The sequence below is a fragment of the Sylvia atricapilla genome, chromosome 2 (assembly GCF_009819655.1).
Source record: "Sylvia atricapilla isolate bSylAtr1 chromosome 2, bSylAtr1.pri, whole genome shotgun sequence".
Lineage (NCBI taxonomy): Eukaryota > Metazoa > Chordata > Aves > Passeriformes > Sylviidae > Sylvia > Sylvia atricapilla.
Window position 1 is genome coordinate 54,108,652 of NC_089141.1, and position 20,397 is coordinate 54,129,048.

Sequence of the window (20,397 nt, forward strand, 5' to 3'; positions counted from 1 at the left end):
TTGAGTGTCACTGGAATTGATTTTCTACCCTTTTCTCATGGCCTGTCTTTCACTGTTAGTGTCCAGGGTACCTTCCAAACTGTTTATTCTGATGTTCAGTCTAAATATTCTTTTTCTGATGCCATGGGCTCACATACCTCCCACTTTATCCAAGCTGCCTATTGATAGACACACGCTAGATATCTAATTACCCCGGATTCTCCTAGCAGTCAGTGGAGACAGCTCCAGAGGATGCAGAGTTTGTAGGTGAAGGTTCCTGCTCTGTATGAGCAATGTTACAGCAGCATTTCTAATTCAGGTACCTCACGGGGGGTGAGCTGAATTTGGATTTTGAAATACTACCCCTCCCCTTTAAATAGTCACAGATGATTATCTTGTGATTTAATGCCTCAACCTGAGGACACTCACAAACACACACATATTATAAGTGAAACTCCTGCTTTCTCCAACCTCACTTTTTTGCTGCATTTTTTCTGGGCTATTTCCTGTTCTTTAATATACTTCTAGTACCACAATGTTCTAAAATTATTACAATTCACACGGCATACCAGCAACACCATCTTCACAAATGTCACCAAACATTAAAAATGTTACTTTGCATCCATTTTATATTCCAAAAACAGATCTAATTTTGTGTTTACTAAGCACGCAAACTAAGCAAACATACTTCTGGAAATACTAAGTCTGCATGTTATTTCCTGGACCTGTGTGATTGACAAACCACCTCTCATTGTCACGTCTATGAATTTCATTTGTATCCCATTAACTCCCTCCTTTATGCACCAAGAAAAAAGTACCATATCCTGCAGCCCATGCCAAGAGGGAGTTGTTAGAAGTCCTCTCACCAAGGATTCCCCTTTGACCATCCCCACTAGGCTGCTGAGGAGGCACCTGTCAAACTGAGAGCAAGTGTTCTGCATGTTACTGAGCTCGATTCAGCATGTGTGCTGACCAGGATTTGTCTTTTGCTTCCCACAGATGGTTTAAGAGACAACTGGGAGACACTGAGCACGGGGTGTTTGCTGCAGGAAGCAATTCCCTCACTTATAATGCCACCATATTTTGTCTCACAGGACAGACACACTGACATACTGCCCTTTATTTAAGTAGGAGGGGCTCCATCAGCACAGTCTGAGATGTGTTTTGACACTATTTCTGCCTTTCCTCATGTGTCATCTAAGAATTCATTCAGCAGTGAGATGGGCCAAGTAACCCCAGTGGGTTTTAAACTCTCATCAGTGCTTCCATGCTGAAACTACTAATAATGGTATTAAGACTGAGCAGGAATAAAGCCCTTTCCAATCAATAGCAGCATGCATTTTTGTTTGATGACCTATTTAAAATAGGGAATTCTCTAATTTCTTATGAACAGCAGTTAAAATGCCTTAATAACTGGAGGTAAGGTAAAACTGGAAATGTGGCTTGATCCTAAAGCCAGGAAATATTGTAGGGCTGGCTTTTAAGTTAAGACACAAAGCTCCATCAGGCATAATGTCAGCATCTTTCAAAAAAATATTGGCAGCATAATGAGTAACCTTCTTCTTGGTAAGGACTCAACAGTGTTACCAACTAAAGGTAAACAAAATTCTAAGTCTCCATAAGGCCACACCTTAGCACATACCTCATCTTTTTGTCTTTTGAGCCTACAAATATTTACACATTTAATGTTAAGTTTTTAGGGGTTTGGTGACCAGAAGTTAATAGTCAAAGGCACTATTCACATGACTGAAGTTAAGCCTCTGACTGTGTGTTTGAACTGTCAGGACTTTGCATATCTTTTGTCCTACTGAAAGTGATAAAGGCAAATTTTTTCCTTGTGCTTGAGTTGGAAATCCTAAACCTGTTTCCCACTGAATTTTGTCACAAGGGCATTTTTAATATGACTTTCAAAGCTTGTCAATGTATGTGTGCAGAAGCAAAAGTGACACATACAGTATTTAAAATGCAGAGATAATCAGAGACAAGACGCCTGAAAAATCATAACGTAAGGAAACACACCAAAGACCTCGCAAATGTAGAAGAATTAAATTTACTGTTACTGTGAATGAGTTTCTAAGTCCTTTAGCAGAGAAATAGTGTAGTATACATAACTTTTATTATTGGAGTTATCAGGAAATATAGCAAGTGAGTATTGACAAAAATTGCGTGTACTTCTGCTATGCTCATGACCAGTCTGTGCTTGCTTTCAGTAAGCAGTTCAGCTACACTAAAACTAATGCATATAAAAAACAAAGCTGAAGTTTGCTCAAGCACTGTCCCATAGAAAATTCTGGATTTCTGCAAACAAATACTTGCTACCACAGAATGTGTTTTAAATGGCCAGAAATACTGTTGACACAGCCAAAAGGGAAATGAAAATTAGATACACAAGCTTCAGACCATTAAATAAGTTCAAGAAGAATTTCTCTGTACCCTCCACAATCAGAACATCCTATCTGCCTCCAGTTAACGTGTGATAATACGAAAAGAATTGTGTGGCTGTACTATATTCTAACTAACTATACACTCTACTTTTTTAAAGAATTCAGCATCAAAGAAACCCATTTCTTCAGGGGAAAACCAAAATTTAATTCTAGGCTGAGATTTTAAAGATTTGTGCTTTTTCATAACAGACACATTCACTCCTGACCATTCAAGAAAACCACATATAAATCACAAAACTTTAAGACATCACAAAATTCCCAGTGTAGTGAGGGAACACTAAGTACATTTCTAAACAAAGCATTTTCCTAAGTGCTCTCCTCTATCAGGGTTAGGATCAGTCAAAAGAAAACAATTCCACACAATCTTTGCAACTGAGAACTACAAACTAAGAGCTCACATTTTCAGCATTTTTAAGCAGTCCTATGCAAATGTTTATGATTAATTCATAAAAACTAAAACTAATCTAAAAAACATGGTTGACTCGCTAGTTTGCTCATTGATTTACCAGAAAAAAAAAAAAAAAAAAGAGCAAGCAGCGGGGGGGGGGGGGGGGGAGGGGAGGGGGGAGGGGAGGAAAGCTCTGTTTAACTGTTGGACCATTTTCCATTGATTTGATCATCTATTTTATTTAATCTTCAGCTAAATTATATATACCATTTGGCTGACTAATCAAAGATCAAACAGTTAGCAATCTAAGACCTGTAGTCTACAAACACTTAATTAAATAAATGATCTCACACTACAGTGGTACTGCATTCATTACAGTTGCATGTTGAGGTATCTGGGAAATACTTTCCATAACTTGGCACTTCTGTAAGATGCAATTTCATTAGTTGACTACAAATTTAAAAGAAAATGGAGGAATAAAGGAGAGCAAGATGAATACAGTGATAAAATCATAATGATCTTTTGGCTGTTAATTCCTTAGTTATAGGCTGATGGAGGATTTACTTTTAACCCTTGCTCCCACAATACAATCTATATCGTCTTGTATGTAGCCTACACACCTATAAAGCTTAAAGCAATGATAAAGCTCCTAAATATTTTTCATTAAATCTGAATTTGAATGCAATCCCCACTAAAAAAAGACTACCTACTTGGACACATTCCCCAAGTGCAGGTACAATGAGTATTTTAAAACAACTTTTCCAGGTGATCTAGAAAGATATGATTTTGTGTATACTGGCATTGGAATATACCTTACTAGTCTAAAGAGAACTAATTTTTTTCCCCAAGACTGCTAGAATTGTGGATTTCTGCAAGCATTTATTTAATAAAAACTTGTGAGAAAACCTCCCTTTCCCAAACGTTTAACACTATTTAATAAGAATTTAAATAAGGGATGGAAAATGTCTCAGTAGGCGTTTTGGAATCAGTAAACTCAATCAACCAACTAACCAGCCAACTAAAAACAAAACAAGAAAGGAAGATCAAGACTTGACTTGAACTTTCTAAGAAAATGCAGAAGCAGAATTACCACTTTTTTCAGGGCTGAAAGGTGAGAATTTTCTTATGACTTCTTCTCTTAGAAGGAAGAAAAAATTGAACACATTTTTGCAAATTAACTTAGAGACTACAGTCAGCAATATTAATGAACAGAGAAAAGTTTTCTGTCTAAACCAACAATGGCAGCTTCATGAGAAAAAAATTCTTTTCATTAAATTTAAAAAAAAATTATTTATGAAGCAGTCACACAGGATTTAAAGCACGCATCAGACTGATTTGTCAGGATTCTGACTGTTTTGAATAAAACCCCCATAGTATTCCTGCTTGTTGGCTTTATAATTACTTGGTATAAAGACATAAACTACTGCATATGCTAGGATGAATGCACACAACTGTGTCAAACAGCAAAGGAGCCGAAGAAAGAAAATATTAAAATACTGCTTCTTTTGGTATCCTTGGAGAATCTGTGGTGGTAACAAGGCTTGTTGTTTCCTGTCTGAAGAAACATTACATATACGGGAGACAGATCTCTAAATATTTACACTGTGAAGATCTTGTTCTTTTGCACTAGCCTGAATCAGAAGATTTTAAAGTTGAAATAAGTGTTATTACAGACACTCACTCTCCCTGCCTGGCAGTGAGGACTGCATTAAGCTCTTCTGTGCTTGTTCATTTGGGAAGCATGGTACGTGGGAGATGCAATCCAAAGGGATTCCTTTATCCTGGCAACCCTCCAGCAGTCTTCGGTCTGCAGCTGAGGTAATGAAGGGACTGCAGGACTGTCTGCCCTGTAGTCATGAGCTCTGACCATGGTCAACAAGCTGCTGAGTCCATCCAGTGATGACACAAGTAACTCTGGTTCCAGCTGGCTGATCAATACAGTTAATTAAAAAATAGCAGGTAGACCTGTTTGGAATAACTAGTGGGTAATTTCACTTACATTCTACACATGGTTAGTTGTGTGGTGACTAAATTTTTAAATATCTGACGTTTTGTAAATTAGGGATATGATGAAATTTCTTTTCCCACCTTGAAGAACACAATCCAAAACAATTATAAATTTCAGTGGTTTAATTTTAATTTCTTACAGTTTAACGGATATGAAAAGCAATTAAAATTGTTAATATGAGAATCCCATTTTTATGCTTAGACTAACACTTACAAAAAAAAAAAAAAGAAAGAGAAGTAAGCTTACACCTGAAAAAAATAGATAAGTAAAGAAAAAGGATGTAACATGAAAACGTTCATATTTACAAACAGCATCAAAAAAATTTCCAACATGCCACTTCCAATGTGTTTTGTCTAGTCTAGACCATTATTTTGATTGTTAACAGACAGATCAGTGACCACATTATGCAGATAAGTTAACACTGTTATCTAAATTTCTTTTTTTTCATCAGTTTCTCTTTATAAGAAGAGAACTATATGGACCCAATTAAAAAAAAAAATCCCCATTTCACACACTGCACTGTGAAGCAGCCCACCTACTCAAAATGAATATAAGCTAATTAGCATGAGCAAAGCAAACATTTAATCAATAATACTACTGCTCTTTTTATTCTTTTTCAGCCTCACTGATATTAAGTGCATACAAACTTTATAGTTCAATCCTTTTTAAGCTGTTTTTGCACTATTTTTTAAGTCTAAAAATCAACTCATCTGTATTCATAGCCTATGTACTTTAAAAGTAGTTGGACTTTGTTCAAACATTCAAAAAATCATCTTGGAGCTGCAACTCTTCCTAGAAGACTCGAGTCCTCAAAGGTAATTTTTCTGGGAAAGTTATAAGCAGACAGAACAGGGACTTTTAACGGCAGTTGACTCTCAGTGTTGAGCTCTCATCTCAAAAATGAGATGTGAGTGTCTCATTAAAGACAATCTAAGATTTCAGTGTTGCACCAGAGGTCAGGATGTAGACAGATTGTGGGGACCTTTGTGATGCTGTCCGAAAATCTGCAAAGGTTACATGGAGGCAGCTCACTTTCAGGTAGCATGGTCTTTAAGTATGGGCTTCTATCTGACTATCAGTTTAAAAAAATAATATTGTCTTGCCCTCAGGAAAGAAGAATCTTATTTCAGTATGTGTCGATTGTTCTTTAGTGTCTGTATAAAGGCAGTACAGCCATGGAAGGAGCAAGGGTTGCAAGTCTACCTTTCAGGTACCTGGAGACCTGCACTGAATTGCCTACATTCCAGATAAAAGGAATTAAACTGCAAAAGGCAGGGTTTTCTCAAAAGCCACCCCTATCCCCACAGCAAATGAGAGTTAGATAAGCCAGGTTAGCAGGACGAGGCAAGATGGAAGGGTGAAATCCAGGAACAGGCAACAAAAGCTCTCACTGTGTGTGACCTTGAATCCTTGCCCTTTTCACAAAACGGAGCAAGAAAAGCAGGATTTTAGTTCCTCGGTGATTAAATGCCACACACTAAACATGGAAGACTCAAATCACCTCTCTGCCTGAAGGAACTAACATTTACATCTCCCATAGGAACTCTCTAATGACTCAGCTATATGATATAATACCTTGGACTCTCACAACTTTTTTTCCCATTAAAGCTCTACTACTCTTCCTTATATGCTTAAATATTCACCATGGCAAGAGCCAAGGCCTGTTTTTTCTCCGTGCCCTGTTGATTGTACCAACCAGAGGGCTCCATAATCAGGTTACAATATCAGCCTGAGCCCTTCAAGTCCTGAACACTTCACCATTCCAGGCAAGCCAGACCAATTTCAAAGCAGTGTTTTGACCCACCTCCTGCCTGTTCATGGATGCTTCTGTTTGGAGGCAAGGCCATGCTGCCAGGAGTTGGGAATACAAGCAGCTCTCCAGGCATGGTGCACACCCTACATACCACCAGGCTCCTGGAGAAGCAGGGCAGAGGGTGTGAACCTGTCCCTGTGTCTGTAGGAATGCAGGACATCCCACCTATGGAGCTCAGAAAGTCCAGCTGGAAAGAGTTCTGCCAGGAGAGGTAGAGCAATGTCAGCGGTGGGGATCCATTGGCTGGATCCATTGATCATGGTGGGACCATGAGATACCTTCCAGGCAGCTGTGTGCCAGCCAACAGGCACAAGGTTGAGAAGGAAAATCTGGCAGATATGTGTGCATGGAGTGTCTCTGGAGATCAGGTGGGTTTTGCTCACCGAAGGGGAGAAGCCAGCTCCGTTTGGGATGGGATTGAACGGGATGGGATGGGAGTAGCCTCACTGTGGTGGGCGTGTTGAGCTTTGCCGCCTGGCTCCGACGATGCTGTCACTGGAACGGTGAAGGAAGGTCGGCTGATTTCACCTCGATCCCGTGTAGTAAGGTGTGGTGGGGGTTTTATCAATTTTTTAAAAAAATCTATCCATGTTTCGGTAGGGTTCGTTTGGAGCTTTCATGGGAAGCTCCTCCACGCACACAGACGCAGATGTGGATGCAGATGAACGATTGCACCCGAGCCCGGGCGCAGCGGCCACCCGGCCCGGGGATGGACGGAGCGGGGCCGCGGGGCGAGCCGCCCGCCCCGGGCACAAAGGGAAAGGCGGCCCCGAGCAAGCGGGATGCGCGCATACTCCGCTCTCCTCCCTGTGCGCGGGGGAAGGAGCGGGCAGGAATATTCTGGACCGAGGGAGGGGAGGAAAGAGAGAAGGTGATGAATAACTTGAATAAATCTGCAGCGGAGCTGAGGAGAGGGGGAGGGAGGCGGCGGCAGGTCATGTGAGGCACAGTCATGCTGCGGGCGGAGAGGGGGCACCTGGCGGGTGCACGACGCGGCCGGGGAGGGGGCGGCCGCCCGCCATGGCCGTAGCCTCGCCCCCTCCCCAAGCCGGGACGCCCCCGCCCGCCGCGGGCTCGGCGCCGCTCGGCCATTTCCGCCACGCGAGCCGAGCCCCATTTCCGCCGGCCCCGGCCAGACGGGCTTTATGTCTGCCGGCGGGGCGCGCGTGCGCGGCGGCCGCCGCCATCTTACGTTGTCTCTCGCCCGCCCTCCCCTTTGGCGAGCGCTCCCTCCTCCCCCCCGCGGCGCCTCCTCCAGCGCTCCGTGAGGAGACGGGGCAGGCACGGGGAGGGAGAGACCCGCGGCGGCGGGGAAGCCGGGAGTAGACCCTGAGGGAAGAAAGGACGGGGCGGACGCACACGCGGGAGGAGGAGGAGGACGGATTCCAGGCGCGGTTCTGCGGAGGACGAGCGGGTGCCGCCTGTTATAAAGGGGGAGGAGGCGGCGGAGGGGGAAGGAAGAGCGTGCGGAGCGGAGCCTCCTCCAGAGACAGCCAGACACAGGGAGGAGAGCGAGGCTGCCTGGCTGGCTCCCCCTTCCTCCCTTCCTCCCTCTCTCCTTTTCATGGACTCTCTTGTCGGGTTACTGCAGCTGCTTTTCTTCCGTCCTTATTCCGTCTCTCTGATACCCAAAATGATTCAGCTCCATGGCTGCCACTGACGGGGATGTCCCTGCCCGGCTCAGCCTGCCGCTGCCGCCCTGCTGTGCGCCAGTCCTGTACGTATCCGCGCCTTCCCCCTGCTCCTACCACTAAGAGCGGTGATGGCGAGGGGCGCCGGCCGCCCCTCCGGGCTGCCCTGCGGGCCCGCGGCTGCCCTCGCCGAGGCGGGGAGGGAGGGAGGGAGGGAGGGCGGTGCTGCCGGCTGCCGGCGAGCCGCGGCGCCCGGCGGAGCCTCCGCGGGGAGGAGGAAGGGGCTCGCCCCCGGCGCGGCCGGCTGGCTGCCCTCCCGAGAGAGGCGCAGGCGAGGGGCTGGGGAAGGGGGGGCGGCCGAACTGGGAGGTGGTGGTAGAAATCAAAGGGAGGCGGGGGGGAGGGTGGTAGGGAGAAAGAAAGTGAATGGCGGAGGATAGAAAGTGTCACATTCAGAGGCGGCGGAGGACCGGTGCTCGCCCCCTCCCTGTCTCGGAGGGGAGGAGGAGGGGAGGGGAGGGGGTTGGTGGTGAGCGGCGGTGCCGAGCCGCCTCAGCCCGTGCGCTGCGGGAGTCGGTGGGGGTTGTGCGTGGTGGTGTCTGCCCTGCCCTGAGCACACAGCTAACTGTGTGTGCGTGTGTCTGTCTGTCTCTTTCCATACCGGGGGATTGCACTCTTAAAATACACCCGATACAATGCACCAGCCTGACTCAGCCGCAGACATTAGTGCTAGGAAGATGGCGCACCCGGCGATGTTTCCTAGAAGGGGCAGCAGCAGTAGCAGCGGCAGCAGCTGCGTTACTGCTCCCACTGCACCAGGTACCGGCGTTGGGAGCGCTGCCCTCTCTGCCGAGGATTATCAGCCGCCTTTGCTGGTCCAGCCGCCGCCTCCATCTCCTGCAGCAGCTTCAACAGCGGGTCCACAGCCGACACCCCCTCATCCACAAAGCCTGAACCTCCTCTCGCAGTCTCAGCTCCAGCCACAGCCCCTTGCACAGACTGGAGCGCAAATGAAAAAGAAAAGTGGCTTTCAAATTACCAGTGTGACCCCTGCTCAAATATCAGCTAGTATGAGCTCTAACAACAGCATAGCTGAGGATACGGAAAGCTACGATGACCTGGATGAATCTCACACTGAAGACCTGTCGTCTTCAGAAATCTTGGATGTGTCTTTATCCAGAGCCACTGACTTGGGAGAACCTGAGAGGAGCTCTTCTGAAGAGACTCTAAATAACTTCCAAGAGGCAGAGACTCCTGGGGCTGTTTCTCCAAACCAGCCTCATCTTCCTCAACAGCATGCTCCTCTGCCTCATCACCCACAGCAGAGTGTTGTGATCAATGGAAGTGTTCATCCCCATCATGTTCATCATCACCACCATCTTCACCACCACCATCATGGACACCATCATCCATCGCATCCTGGGGTGGGTAGTGCCCCGGTTTCTGGAGGACCACCGCCCAGTCCATCGTTTAGAAAACTATCAACAACTGGAAGCTCTGACAATGTTGTATCAATTGCACCAGTTTCTGCTGCATCATCTACTGGGTCCCCGGCATCTGCCGTGTCTAATATCCGCACTACAAGTACTCCTGGCAATTTAGGTATAAGTCCTGCTGCTGGAACTAGTACCTTAAATAGTATTGGTGGTGGTAGTTCTAGTGTGGCAAGCAATGTGCTTGGTACTATAAATTTAAGCAACATCATGAGTACTGGTAATGTAAATGCTTTGTCTGGAACTAGCAGCAATGCTAATGTGAATATCTTGAGTGGTGTTGGCAATGGTACGAGCGCTTCCTCTAGTGTCATTAACAATGTTACTAATCCAGCTGCAGGAATGGCAGTGGGATCAAGCCAGCAGCAGCCTGCATCTGGCACGTCAAGGTTTAGGGTTGTAAAATTAGATTCTAGTTCTGAACCTTTCAAAAAAGGTAGATGGACATGCACTGAATTCTATGATAAAGAAAACACTGTTGCAGTTTCAGAGGGAGTAGCAGTAAACAAAGCAGTAGAGACGATAAAACAAAACCCGCTTGAAGTGACTTCTGAAAGGGAGAGCACCAGTGGGAGTTCTGTTAGCAGCAATGTAAGCACACTGAGTCACTATACAGAAAGTGTGGGAAGTGGAGAAATGGGAGCACCTACTGTGGTACAGCAGCAAGCATTTCAAGGTGTGGGTCCGCAGCAGATGGATTTTAGCAGTGCTGCTCCTCCAGCAATTCCAGCATCTAGTATACCACAGAGTGTTTCTCAATCACAGCTTGCACAAGTCCAGCTGCATTCTCAAGAAGTAAACTATCCACAGCAGAAGCCAGGGGTCCAACCTCCTGCACAGGCCAGTCTAACCACTGTTACTGGGGTTCAGCCAGCCCCAGTTAATATACTAGGTGTATCTCCATCTCTGGGCCACCAGCAGCCTGCCCTTCAGAGCATGGCTCAGCAGCAGCTGCCGTATTCGCAGCCGGCACAGCCTGTGCAGACTTTGCCAGTGGTGCAGCAGCAGCAGTTGCAGTACGGACAGCAGCAGCAACAGCAGCCGGTTCCTACACAGATGGCCGCAGGTCACGTTAAGCCAGTGAACCAAAACTCTGTCACAGGGGCTATGCCAGACTACATTCAACATCAGCAGATCCTTCAGACTCCAGCTGCTGCCATGCAGCCAAGTTCCACAGGAGTAGGAACTGGGCAACCGGTTCCTGTTGCCCAGGCACAGGGCATGCAGCCTTCAGTGCAAGCACATCCAGCTGCTGCCCCAGCTCAGCCTGTTGCACATGCTCCAGCAGCAATACCAGGTGTAGCTGCCAGTGGTCAAATGCTAAATGTTGGGCAGCAAGGAAGCGTAGCTGCTGTGGTGCAACCACCATCTGCTACAAACCAAATTCCACCTCCGGTTATGCCATCAACCGCTGCTCCTCCATCTTCCCAAGTAGTGCAGCCTGTGCAGACAGGAATAATGCAGCAGGGATTACAGGCTAGCGCTACAGGCCTTCCTCAACAAATGGTCATTGCTCAGCAAAACACCTTGTTACCTGTACAGCCACAGGCACAAGGAGTGGAATCTGTAGTCCAAGGGATGACTGGCCAGCAGCTGCCTGCGGTAAGCCCTATACCCTCTGCTAGTACTGTTCCTGCACCAAATCAAGCTGGTTCAGCTGTGCCTCCTGGCATACCTTCTGCTTCTGTAGGTTTGGGACAGCCACAGAATATAGCACAGGCTTCGGCTGTGCAGAACGGCAGTTTGGCTCAAAGTGTTAGCCAGCCTCCCTTGATATCAACAAGTATAGGTATGCCAGTGGCACAGAGTGTGCCACAGCAGATGCCACTAAGCTCTACCCAGTTCCCTGCACAATCACTAGCTCAGTCCATTGCAAGCCAAATGGAAGACGGCAGACGCCCTACAGAACCTTCCTTGGTGGGTTTACCTCAGGCTGCCGGCGTCGAGAGCGGTGGTGGAGCATCGGCCGCTTCAGATGGCGGTAGCAGCAGCATGGCTTCCTCGGCCTCCCTCTTCCCATTGAAGGTGCTGCCGTTGACAACGCCTCTTGTAGATGGTGAGGATGAGAGGTAAGACTGCCTGTAACTTTATTAAAAGATGGACTCTCTGATAGTTTGATTTGCACTAACTTGCAGGTCTTGTTACAATCCATTCTGTGAAATGAACCTGTGTGATGTTTCTGTCTAATTAAAATACTATTTCTCAGGTCTCAGCACATGCAGATATTGTATTAAAGAGGTTGTTTTTTCTCTTGATGGGGTGGGTTGTATTGATTATGCTTTGAAACTACTGTGTGGTTAAATTGTGCTTAACAGTCTGTTCAGTGTGTATATTCGCATTGTGTTGAGGAAGCCAAGAATACTGTAGAGTGTGGGTATACTAGTGGTGATTGCAGTTTAGACTATTTATTATATGGAAATAATTAATATTTATTCTTAGGTATTTTTTTTTCCACAAGCCTAGACTTCATCCTGCCTTAGATTCTCTTTTTCAAGTATTGACTTCACTAAGGGTGGACCAGTTGTGATTCAGTGCTGTATTTAAATCCTCTTTGACAGCCAAGAGATGCTTTAGGCAAATGAGTATGGTGGGATAAGGGATATTCAGCAACACTGTTGTGGCTCTTTGAATTGAACCTGGGGTACTTTTGGGCTTGATGGCTTTCCTTCAAAGCAGTAATGCATGGTGGGTCTGCTCAGGCCTACCAAAGGGTGGTCGACCTTTGAATCTGGTGCACCAATTCTCTGCAGTTAGAGTAAGAAAATTGCATATTTTTCCCCATTTTCAGCAATTCCAACTACATCTATTCTCTCACCTTCACCTTTTCAAGCAAATGACCACTGCCTGGTCTTAATAGTACGTGCATGTGAATATTCTCATTTCTTTGACAGTGTGTGCAGAGAAGTTGAAAGCATTGTGTGTGCAGGCTGAATTGATTGAAACATCAATTTTTAAGTGTGATGGTTTGATATTAATTATGTGTGAAAAGTCCTCAATGTGTTGAGGACCTCTTGTGATACAGGTTTGCCAGTGGTCAGGAAGACTGGTACTTCTTCCAGAGAATTTCCTGTCTAAGAAGCTATGTAACTATTAAGATAGATAACTTGCCTTGGGAATGTGGAGCAGTACAGAAAACACTAGAAAAACTGTGACTAGGTTGAGGAGACAAAATAAGGTACTGAACACAAGATGGGAAAAATGCTGTAGCAATGGGAGGTGAAGCACTTCTTAAATACCTTCGTGGTGCCATAACTTAAATCAGGAGTAATACCAGTGGCCAGACTTTATTAATTTTTTTTTTTTAATAAAATGGGTTGCTGGGAGAGGCTGGATTATTTTCTTAATATTGAAAATCCTAACTCTATCAGCAGTCTCTGATTATGTTGATCATAAGGTGTTGACTGCCATAGTGGCTTTCATCACATCTTTCTAAGATGCCAGAGAACTGTAATGAGTAGCAGCTTGTCTTTCAGGAGTGCTAGAAGACAAGTTCCAACACTGTTGCATTCTGATCATGTTTTTTTAGTCAATAAGTACATGAAGGTGGTAGAAGACAGACTGAAGTGTTAAACTCAACAGTGTCACCATTATGCTACTAGCAGTTTTTCAGAAATGTTTTTTGGTTTTCTGTCATTTGAATTTTGTAAACCAAGACACTTAATTCTTCTCTTCATGGGTCCCACTGTTTTCGGTGGTGTTATTTGTTTTTGTTGTTGTGTGGTTGTTGTTTTTTGGTTTTGTTTTCTTTTATCAACCAAAAAATCCCCCTAGGCCTTCTGGGGATCTTAGCCAAGTGGAAGAATCATAAGCTTTTTGATACTCAGTGTTTTGGAAAATGATGTCTCGAATATGTCTGTACCCTGATTTCAAGAGCATATGTTAACAGTTTGACATGATTGGTAGTTTTTCCAGAAAGTTTAAATCCCTCAGGGTAACAATAGCCAGAAATACCTTCTTCCTCTGTTATTTGGCTAGCCAAAGATCATATCCTTTCTTCTCCCATGCACGTTGCGTCTTTGTTCAGTCTGTCATCTCCAGGTAGACTACACTTTTGTTCAGCTGCAGTTGGAAAACCATTTATATTCTTTACACAAAGCAGGATGTGACTCCATTAAATGGAGACCAAAAATAATGTTTTTTTGTTTTCTTTGTATGGCAGTAGTGGCCATCACTTTTGTGTACAGTCAGACAATTTACAGCAACACGTGTCTGTCTCCCTGTATATTTGTATGTGACATTAAAAACCTAGTGAGATTGCTTCTGTTTCCGCTTCCTGGGGATCTCAGGGCATGGTACTTCTATCATGGTCTTCACTGGAATTTTGGGCTGGAGCTTAGAGTTTGTTACTTGCTAAAGGCAGTGCAAGATACGTTGTTATTCTCTTGGCTCCTCACTTTTCTGGCCTTGGCATCTCTCTAGTTAGTTTTTTTTGCTGGCTTGTTAGATTGTCCCCACTTTTACAGGAGGTAAGGGGTGGTGTATTGTAAAAGGACCGTAAGCATTTCAGAAGCAGGTGTATTGTAAATATGAGTGTTTGAAATCCCCATTTCTCTTGGTCTTATCTGCACATGCATATATCACTGAAGATTTCTATCAATACATCCCAAGTGATTCTAAACCTGGCAAAGGAAAAGGTAGGAGAAAAGAAGTGAGTGATGACATAATTGGGCCAGTGAAGAAGCTGTAAAATTCCATTTAGCGTGCCTTTGAAAAAAACATCTGACCCATGTAATACCTGGTATAGATTAACTCCCAGCTTTCCTTAAACCTGTATATAACTGCGTTTAAGGCCGTGCCAGTATCTTTTAAGTCTGTTCAGTTTTTAGAACACCATTTGCAGCTCTTTCTATGCCTGTTATCAGGGCATGGCCTTTTAAATATAGACAGTGTGGAGTGTATCTGCTTTGAGAACCTTTATTTCTCCAGTATGAATGACTTTTATTTCAAGTCATAGTGAAGATTACATATTGAAGATGAGCTGCTTGGCAGAGTGCCATATGGAAAACTAATTTGCAAATGTTAATAACTAAAGAGAGGATACAAATAATACTCACTGTACTTTCTGTATTAAAAAAAAATAACAATCAAACTGCTGAACAAAAACCCCAAAACCCCAGCAAAATCACCAAACACCCATAGTTGTTCTGACTAGTCTTTCTTAAGCGTGTTGGGTGTGCCATAGATATTTGTGTTTTGGTAGATTCATCATCTCTTAATTTTTTGGTCTACAAAAATGCAGGCCAGTTTTTTGATTGTTAAATACTTTTTTTTCCTTCTCCTTAGCTTGAGTCATGGTATGGACTCAGTGCATCGTTCTTACGTAGTTTCTTGGTTTACCTTGATTTATTCACTATGGTTATTAAATCTTGCTAATTTTATACCTGGTCTTTTGAGTTTAGTATTTCATCTTTAGAACTGTAGGGCAGGATTGCTTTTGTTTTCATGTGTTTGATATTTAAGCATGGAAGAAAGCATGTTTATATCACAGTGAATCTTTTTGTGTATTTATACTTAGTGTGGCAAAATCAGTTTTACATCTTCATAGACAATGCTTTGCTGTACGTGCTTGCAGTAAGATTTTATATGGACTTAAATTATTTTTAAGTGAAGACTTAAAAACTTCACTGTAAAGTGAGGACTTTAAAAGTTAACGTATTTTACAGCATTTATAAAGGCTGCCATAAGTGAATTTAAAAATAACTTAATCTGAAGTGTTGTTTGCCGTTACTCAAAAGCAGATTTTGTGAATGAAGGATAAGAGAACTAATAACTGCCTCCTTGTCCTTGGAAACATTTCCTGTAGAATTGTTCACATTCTTTAGGCTGGTGCAAGTTGTGTTCACCTGTTTGTGCATGTTAGCCAACAAAGCTGAAGAGAAAGGAGAAAAAGATGATGGTAAACACAAAAACAGTATAGAGATTTAAAATATTTTCTATTATCTGACAATCTCATTATTTTTAAGAGAAATTTTTACTAAAAGGTCCCTTTACAAATGTCTTTTGTGTCGGATATGTGTTTTGGCTTGTTGCTAAGTTTATAGAGGGGCAGGAAGATAAAAGCTGATCATGAGAATCAAAAGACTTGTGAGCAGGCTTTGAGAAATCTCTAGCAGTAGTAACTAGTACTAGATTGTAAAGTGAAGTACAGTCAGGAAGCTGAGTTAATGTTCATCATGTATGCAGCTGTGTAGTGGAAAGGTTGACCAGGTACAAGTGAGATTTTTACAGATGTAATTCAATATTTTTTGAAGATTTTTGTAAGCAGTAGTGAATGAAGTAAGTAAGGTAGAACTGGAAGTTTCAATGATATTTTTGGTGCAGTAACTATTTTGCATACTTTGATTTTGTAAGTGGTTTTAGAGTTCATATGGGCTTGTTTGCTTGCTGGAAGTTTTGCTGCTCTATATTTGGTGAGAAAGGGAAAAAATACTTTACAACAAAAGATTTCTGGTGGATTAGCATAGATTTATAGTGATTTTTTTTTGGTTGCATCTTGGGGGCACTGGTGTTATTTTCTGTCTTGTGGATTTTAAACTTGCTTCACAGTCTTACCACCATTTTGAAAACCGTGTGATTTGAATTCTAGGAGATGAACTGGTTAAAAAATCTGTTCATGTCTACAGTTGAGCTTTCTGTGGAACTTGGAAAAAATTATTTACCTTGCTAATGGCAAGCCAAGTGAGTAAAAGGAGAGAACTTTGCTGAAGAAAATGTACTTGCTGTTGGGTTGTGCTGACAAGTCCAGTTTCTCACTTTGTCTGATAAAGTAAAATATCTTTTTTTTTTTTGTCGATGGAATTGACTTGGTTAGTTCTGCTCTAAATAAAGAACAACGAAGAATTTAGGGTCTGCACCTTGCATGTCTGCTGACCAGCTGTAGGTGGCAATGTCTTTTTTGATGGAGCTTTTCCTGGTGTCTTTTAGAGGTGCATTTTTCGCATGCCATGATACACTTTGAAGTAAGGGTTGCTACAGTGCTTGGTATTGCATTGTCTTTCAAGACAGGAAGAACCAACAGATACCAAGGGGCTATAAAAGCAGTAATTTAGCACTTAAGGCAGATGCTGAGAAATTAATCTTTTCAGCTGATTTCCAGAAACCATTCCTTAGCACTGCAGTTTTGGTTGCTCACTGGAGCAGTGCATGAATATGAAACCATCTATGCATGTGTATGTGAAAATGAGCAAGCAAGATTTTAAAGTATTTACTGTCGAAAAACAATCTGTGTTACTGTCTCAGGATTTGCATTCTTTACAGGCTAATCTGAAAATTAGAATTAAACCCACTGATAAATGGATTGGTAGTGAAGCGTTTCAGCCTTTACAAGTTACTGTGATCTAGATAATGAGGAACAGAGTAATGACTGTGTCAGTCAGTGGTAAGCTAGTGAAGTTAGCAGAGTGGGAGGGGAAATAATTAAAAAACAAACACTGCCATCCCCTCCAAAAAATCCCTAAACAAACAAACAACCCCAGCCCAACCTAGCAACCCCCAGTATGTTAATGTATCTTGCTTAGGCATAAATAAAAATGGTTAGCACACCTTTGCTACAAAAAGACCCCCTGTAACCTATTTATCTTACAGATGGTAATAAAGTAAAATAAGCCTTTTCAGAGCTGTCTCTTAACAGCTTAGGAAGTACATCAGATTGTAAACAGTAGTATTGCTAGTGTGGTCATTTAAACAAAAAACTGCACACGCCTGAATATCAGTGCAGTTATAGCAACTGTATTCTTGGTATGACCTTTCTGGGAATAATTTGTGATCTGGCTTTGCCGTGTGATGTAGGTGAAACATAAAAATGACTAGAAAAGAATAATGTGTCTTTGTTCTCTTCGATTTAATGCACTGATTCTTTTTCTATTCTTTTGATTAATTTATGAGACTAAAATGTACTGTGTGTAATACATATTATGCCTTAATAAACAACTGAAAACTTCTTAAGGTGGGCCTATACCTTTCCTTCACTGCATTTATGCCATCAAATGCAGTGCTATTAAGATGGACTAAGGGTGAGATTATTCAGTAAATTATTTCATGGTAATGATCACTGTAAATAAGAAGCTAGTTTATTCTCAGCATGGTTGTACAGGAAACCATAGCCTAAAGCTAAAATGGAAAGAGTTCCTGAGTGACTGGAGATACAGCACTTTATTTATTTTAGCCTGTTCTAAAGCATTCAGACTTAGGAATTGCATGATGGATGTGCAGCATAATTATGGTATCAAATTGGAGCACCTGATCATCCTTCTGGCTTTAATGTCTGGGAACACTTTAACTCTTTGTCTGCCTTTGGAATTTGCTAACAAAGATAGTAATTGTGCTACAGTCAGTGGTGTAGAAATCCTTATCAGCTCATTTTGTGCAAGCCTCCAAACACCTATTGTGCATTGTCAGTGTTGGAAGCAGGATTTGGTTTGTGGTTGCAGTTATATGCAGAAATTTCCATCTTCCACTGAAGCTGAATCGACTTTGCTGAGAGAGATATTTAGAGGTTATAAATGTTTGGCTGGCAGGGATTGTAAAGATGCCATACATGCTGGTGGTAGAGCCTGTGGCAGTTCAGGTGTTCTGTCATTGTTGGTTACCTTATGGATGGACTAAGTGGCTTGCTGGTACCTACTGAGGGAGGACTTCTGATTTTGGTGCTGTGCAGAGATGAAGAATGATACCCATGTTCCAACACATTATTGTGCTTTAATAATGGGAACTTGCTCAATTCTACAAATTTTTTTATACTTCGAAAAGTAAGATCTTTAATGTCTTTTGGTAAAACAGAAAATTCACAGTGAGCTTTTTCACTGTTTTCTTTGAGCAAACAATTACTTTAATTATGTTTCCTATAAATTATTTTGGCATTATTGTGTACCAGAAATGAGTCCTGAGGTTTTTTTCTACTCTTCTCCACTGGGTTTTGTTAGATGCTTTTTTACATGATGATGTAAATTTAAGAATCGTAGGCATTCAGGCTTGAAGTTCTTGTCCGAATTTCTGTTTCTTCTTGCAGTGCAGGGGTTAGTGATGGTTCAGAACAGTAAAAGTAACTTTTCTTTGTTCGACAGAGAATGGCTACTGAAGCAAACTGCTCTTTGTAATTAGCCCTCCTTGCTGGGGCTTGTAGGTGTTGTACAGAGTGAAATGGGCATAGAATTTTGAAGATACACTAGAACAGAGTAAGAAGTAAAGTAGTTGGAGGGTTTTGTTTATCACTGTGGCTTGGAAATTTAACACAGTTTTGGAGCTTACTGTAGTCCTCAAAAAGCAACAAATGCACCTACCATTGATGCTTTTTTTTTTCTCAAGAAGATTCTCAGAAAATGGCTTTGTAGTTGTTTTAATCACATTTAAGGGACATCTTGTTCATCTGTTTACATAGTTTAGAGTAATCCATTCTTTAGAACGGTAGCTGAGAAGTACCATTTTAAAAATTGCTATAAAAGGCAACAGAGGATCTTGTCTAAGTTTGGACTTGGAGATGAACTTATTACTAGGTGAACGGGACCACAGTCTGTTAAAAACTACAGGTGGCACTTTTAGTCAGGTATAGATTTGATTGCAGCTGGAAATTGGTTGTGGAGTGTTTTACCTTCTGCTCGAGTTTGTTAAATGATTCGGCCACGCATATTGTTTGAGCTTCTGTGTGGTTTAGGTATTTTTCCAGCCTTCTTGTTTGTGTGTCTCATCTTTCCTTTTTTTGGTCTTATTTTGTTTCTGCTTGTGTGTGTTTGGTTGTTTTAATTAGCATGGATATCAGCAGGAAGTTTTCAGGACTCTGATTTCTTGGTGTGTTACTGAGTTTTGAACTTTTCCAGCAGTTGTTTAAGCAACAGTGTCAAAGTACTGTGCTAAGTGCTGGGGATAGTACTGAAAACTGCTGAAAATGTGGACACACATTCAACAATAGTCTTAGCATCTTAATGCATTTAATAACAGGGTTCCTTTTTCCTGTGGTACTGCACTGTAGCTCTTAATGATGAGTTACATAGGTAACATAATTTCAGCATGCAGTGCTATTACTGTATGGTTGATCCTTTATCCTCAGTGTTACACTTGGTTCGTCCCCCCTGTAAGATCACAAGGTGTGGGTCAAATGTAAGTTACACCATCTTTTTCTAGATGTTGTCAGTCTTTTATTTGTAATCCATTGTCTTGTGGGTCGCAGTTATTGATAACTGAGTGTTAATTGTATTTGGTGCTTGTATATCTAGTCAGTAGTCCTTTTAGTTGCATAAATTGCTAAGTTTTGAATTTGATATCCTTCTAGTGTTGCTTATGCTGGTTTATAAATGGTATTTTCCTTTAAATCCTTGTAAACAAATACAAGCTATAGAGATAGCTCTTAATGTTTCTCCAGTGACTTTGAAGTCTGTGCGATGTAGGGAGATGAAATCCCTGTCAAGATGAGAGAAAACTTAAATGCCTCTTAAGCTTCCTCTGACCTTCATTTTGCCCAATTCCATCACAGTCATGATAGATGACAGACATGATGGCTGGCAGTCAACTTATATATAAGAAACTGTAGAAATCAAAAAGTCAGAATGTAACTATACTAATTTCATGTTTTTATGTATTTAGTGCTCTTATAGCTGTAAAGGAAGATTGCGATTAAAAATTAACCTAGTAATTCATGTATGATTGCTT

The 20,397-nt window shown here is 42.4% G+C and overlaps 1 protein-coding gene across 6 annotated transcripts in view; it reads left to right on the plus strand.

Moving 5' to 3' along the window:
- Positions 1-7,774: 7,774 nt before the first annotated feature.
- The window catches only part of TSC22D1 (TSC22 domain family member 1), a 91,145-nt gene continuing 78,522 nt past the window's right edge, over positions 7,775-20,397 (plus strand). For 3 of the 6 annotated variants that reach the window (XR_010742942.1, XR_010742943.1, XR_010742944.1), the window contains exons 1-2: positions 7,776-8,349; positions 8,968-11,825. Coding sequence is in view for 1 of the 6 variants with exons in the window: in XM_066313316.1 (XP_066169413.1) it covers positions 9,001-11,825 (2,825 nt within the window). In the remaining 5 variants the exon portion in view is untranslated. Of the gene's footprint in view, positions 8,350-8,967; positions 11,826-20,397 lie in introns of all 6 variants that reach the window. The other 3 variants (XR_010742941.1, XR_010742940.1, XM_066313316.1) reach the window with 2 other exon arrangements.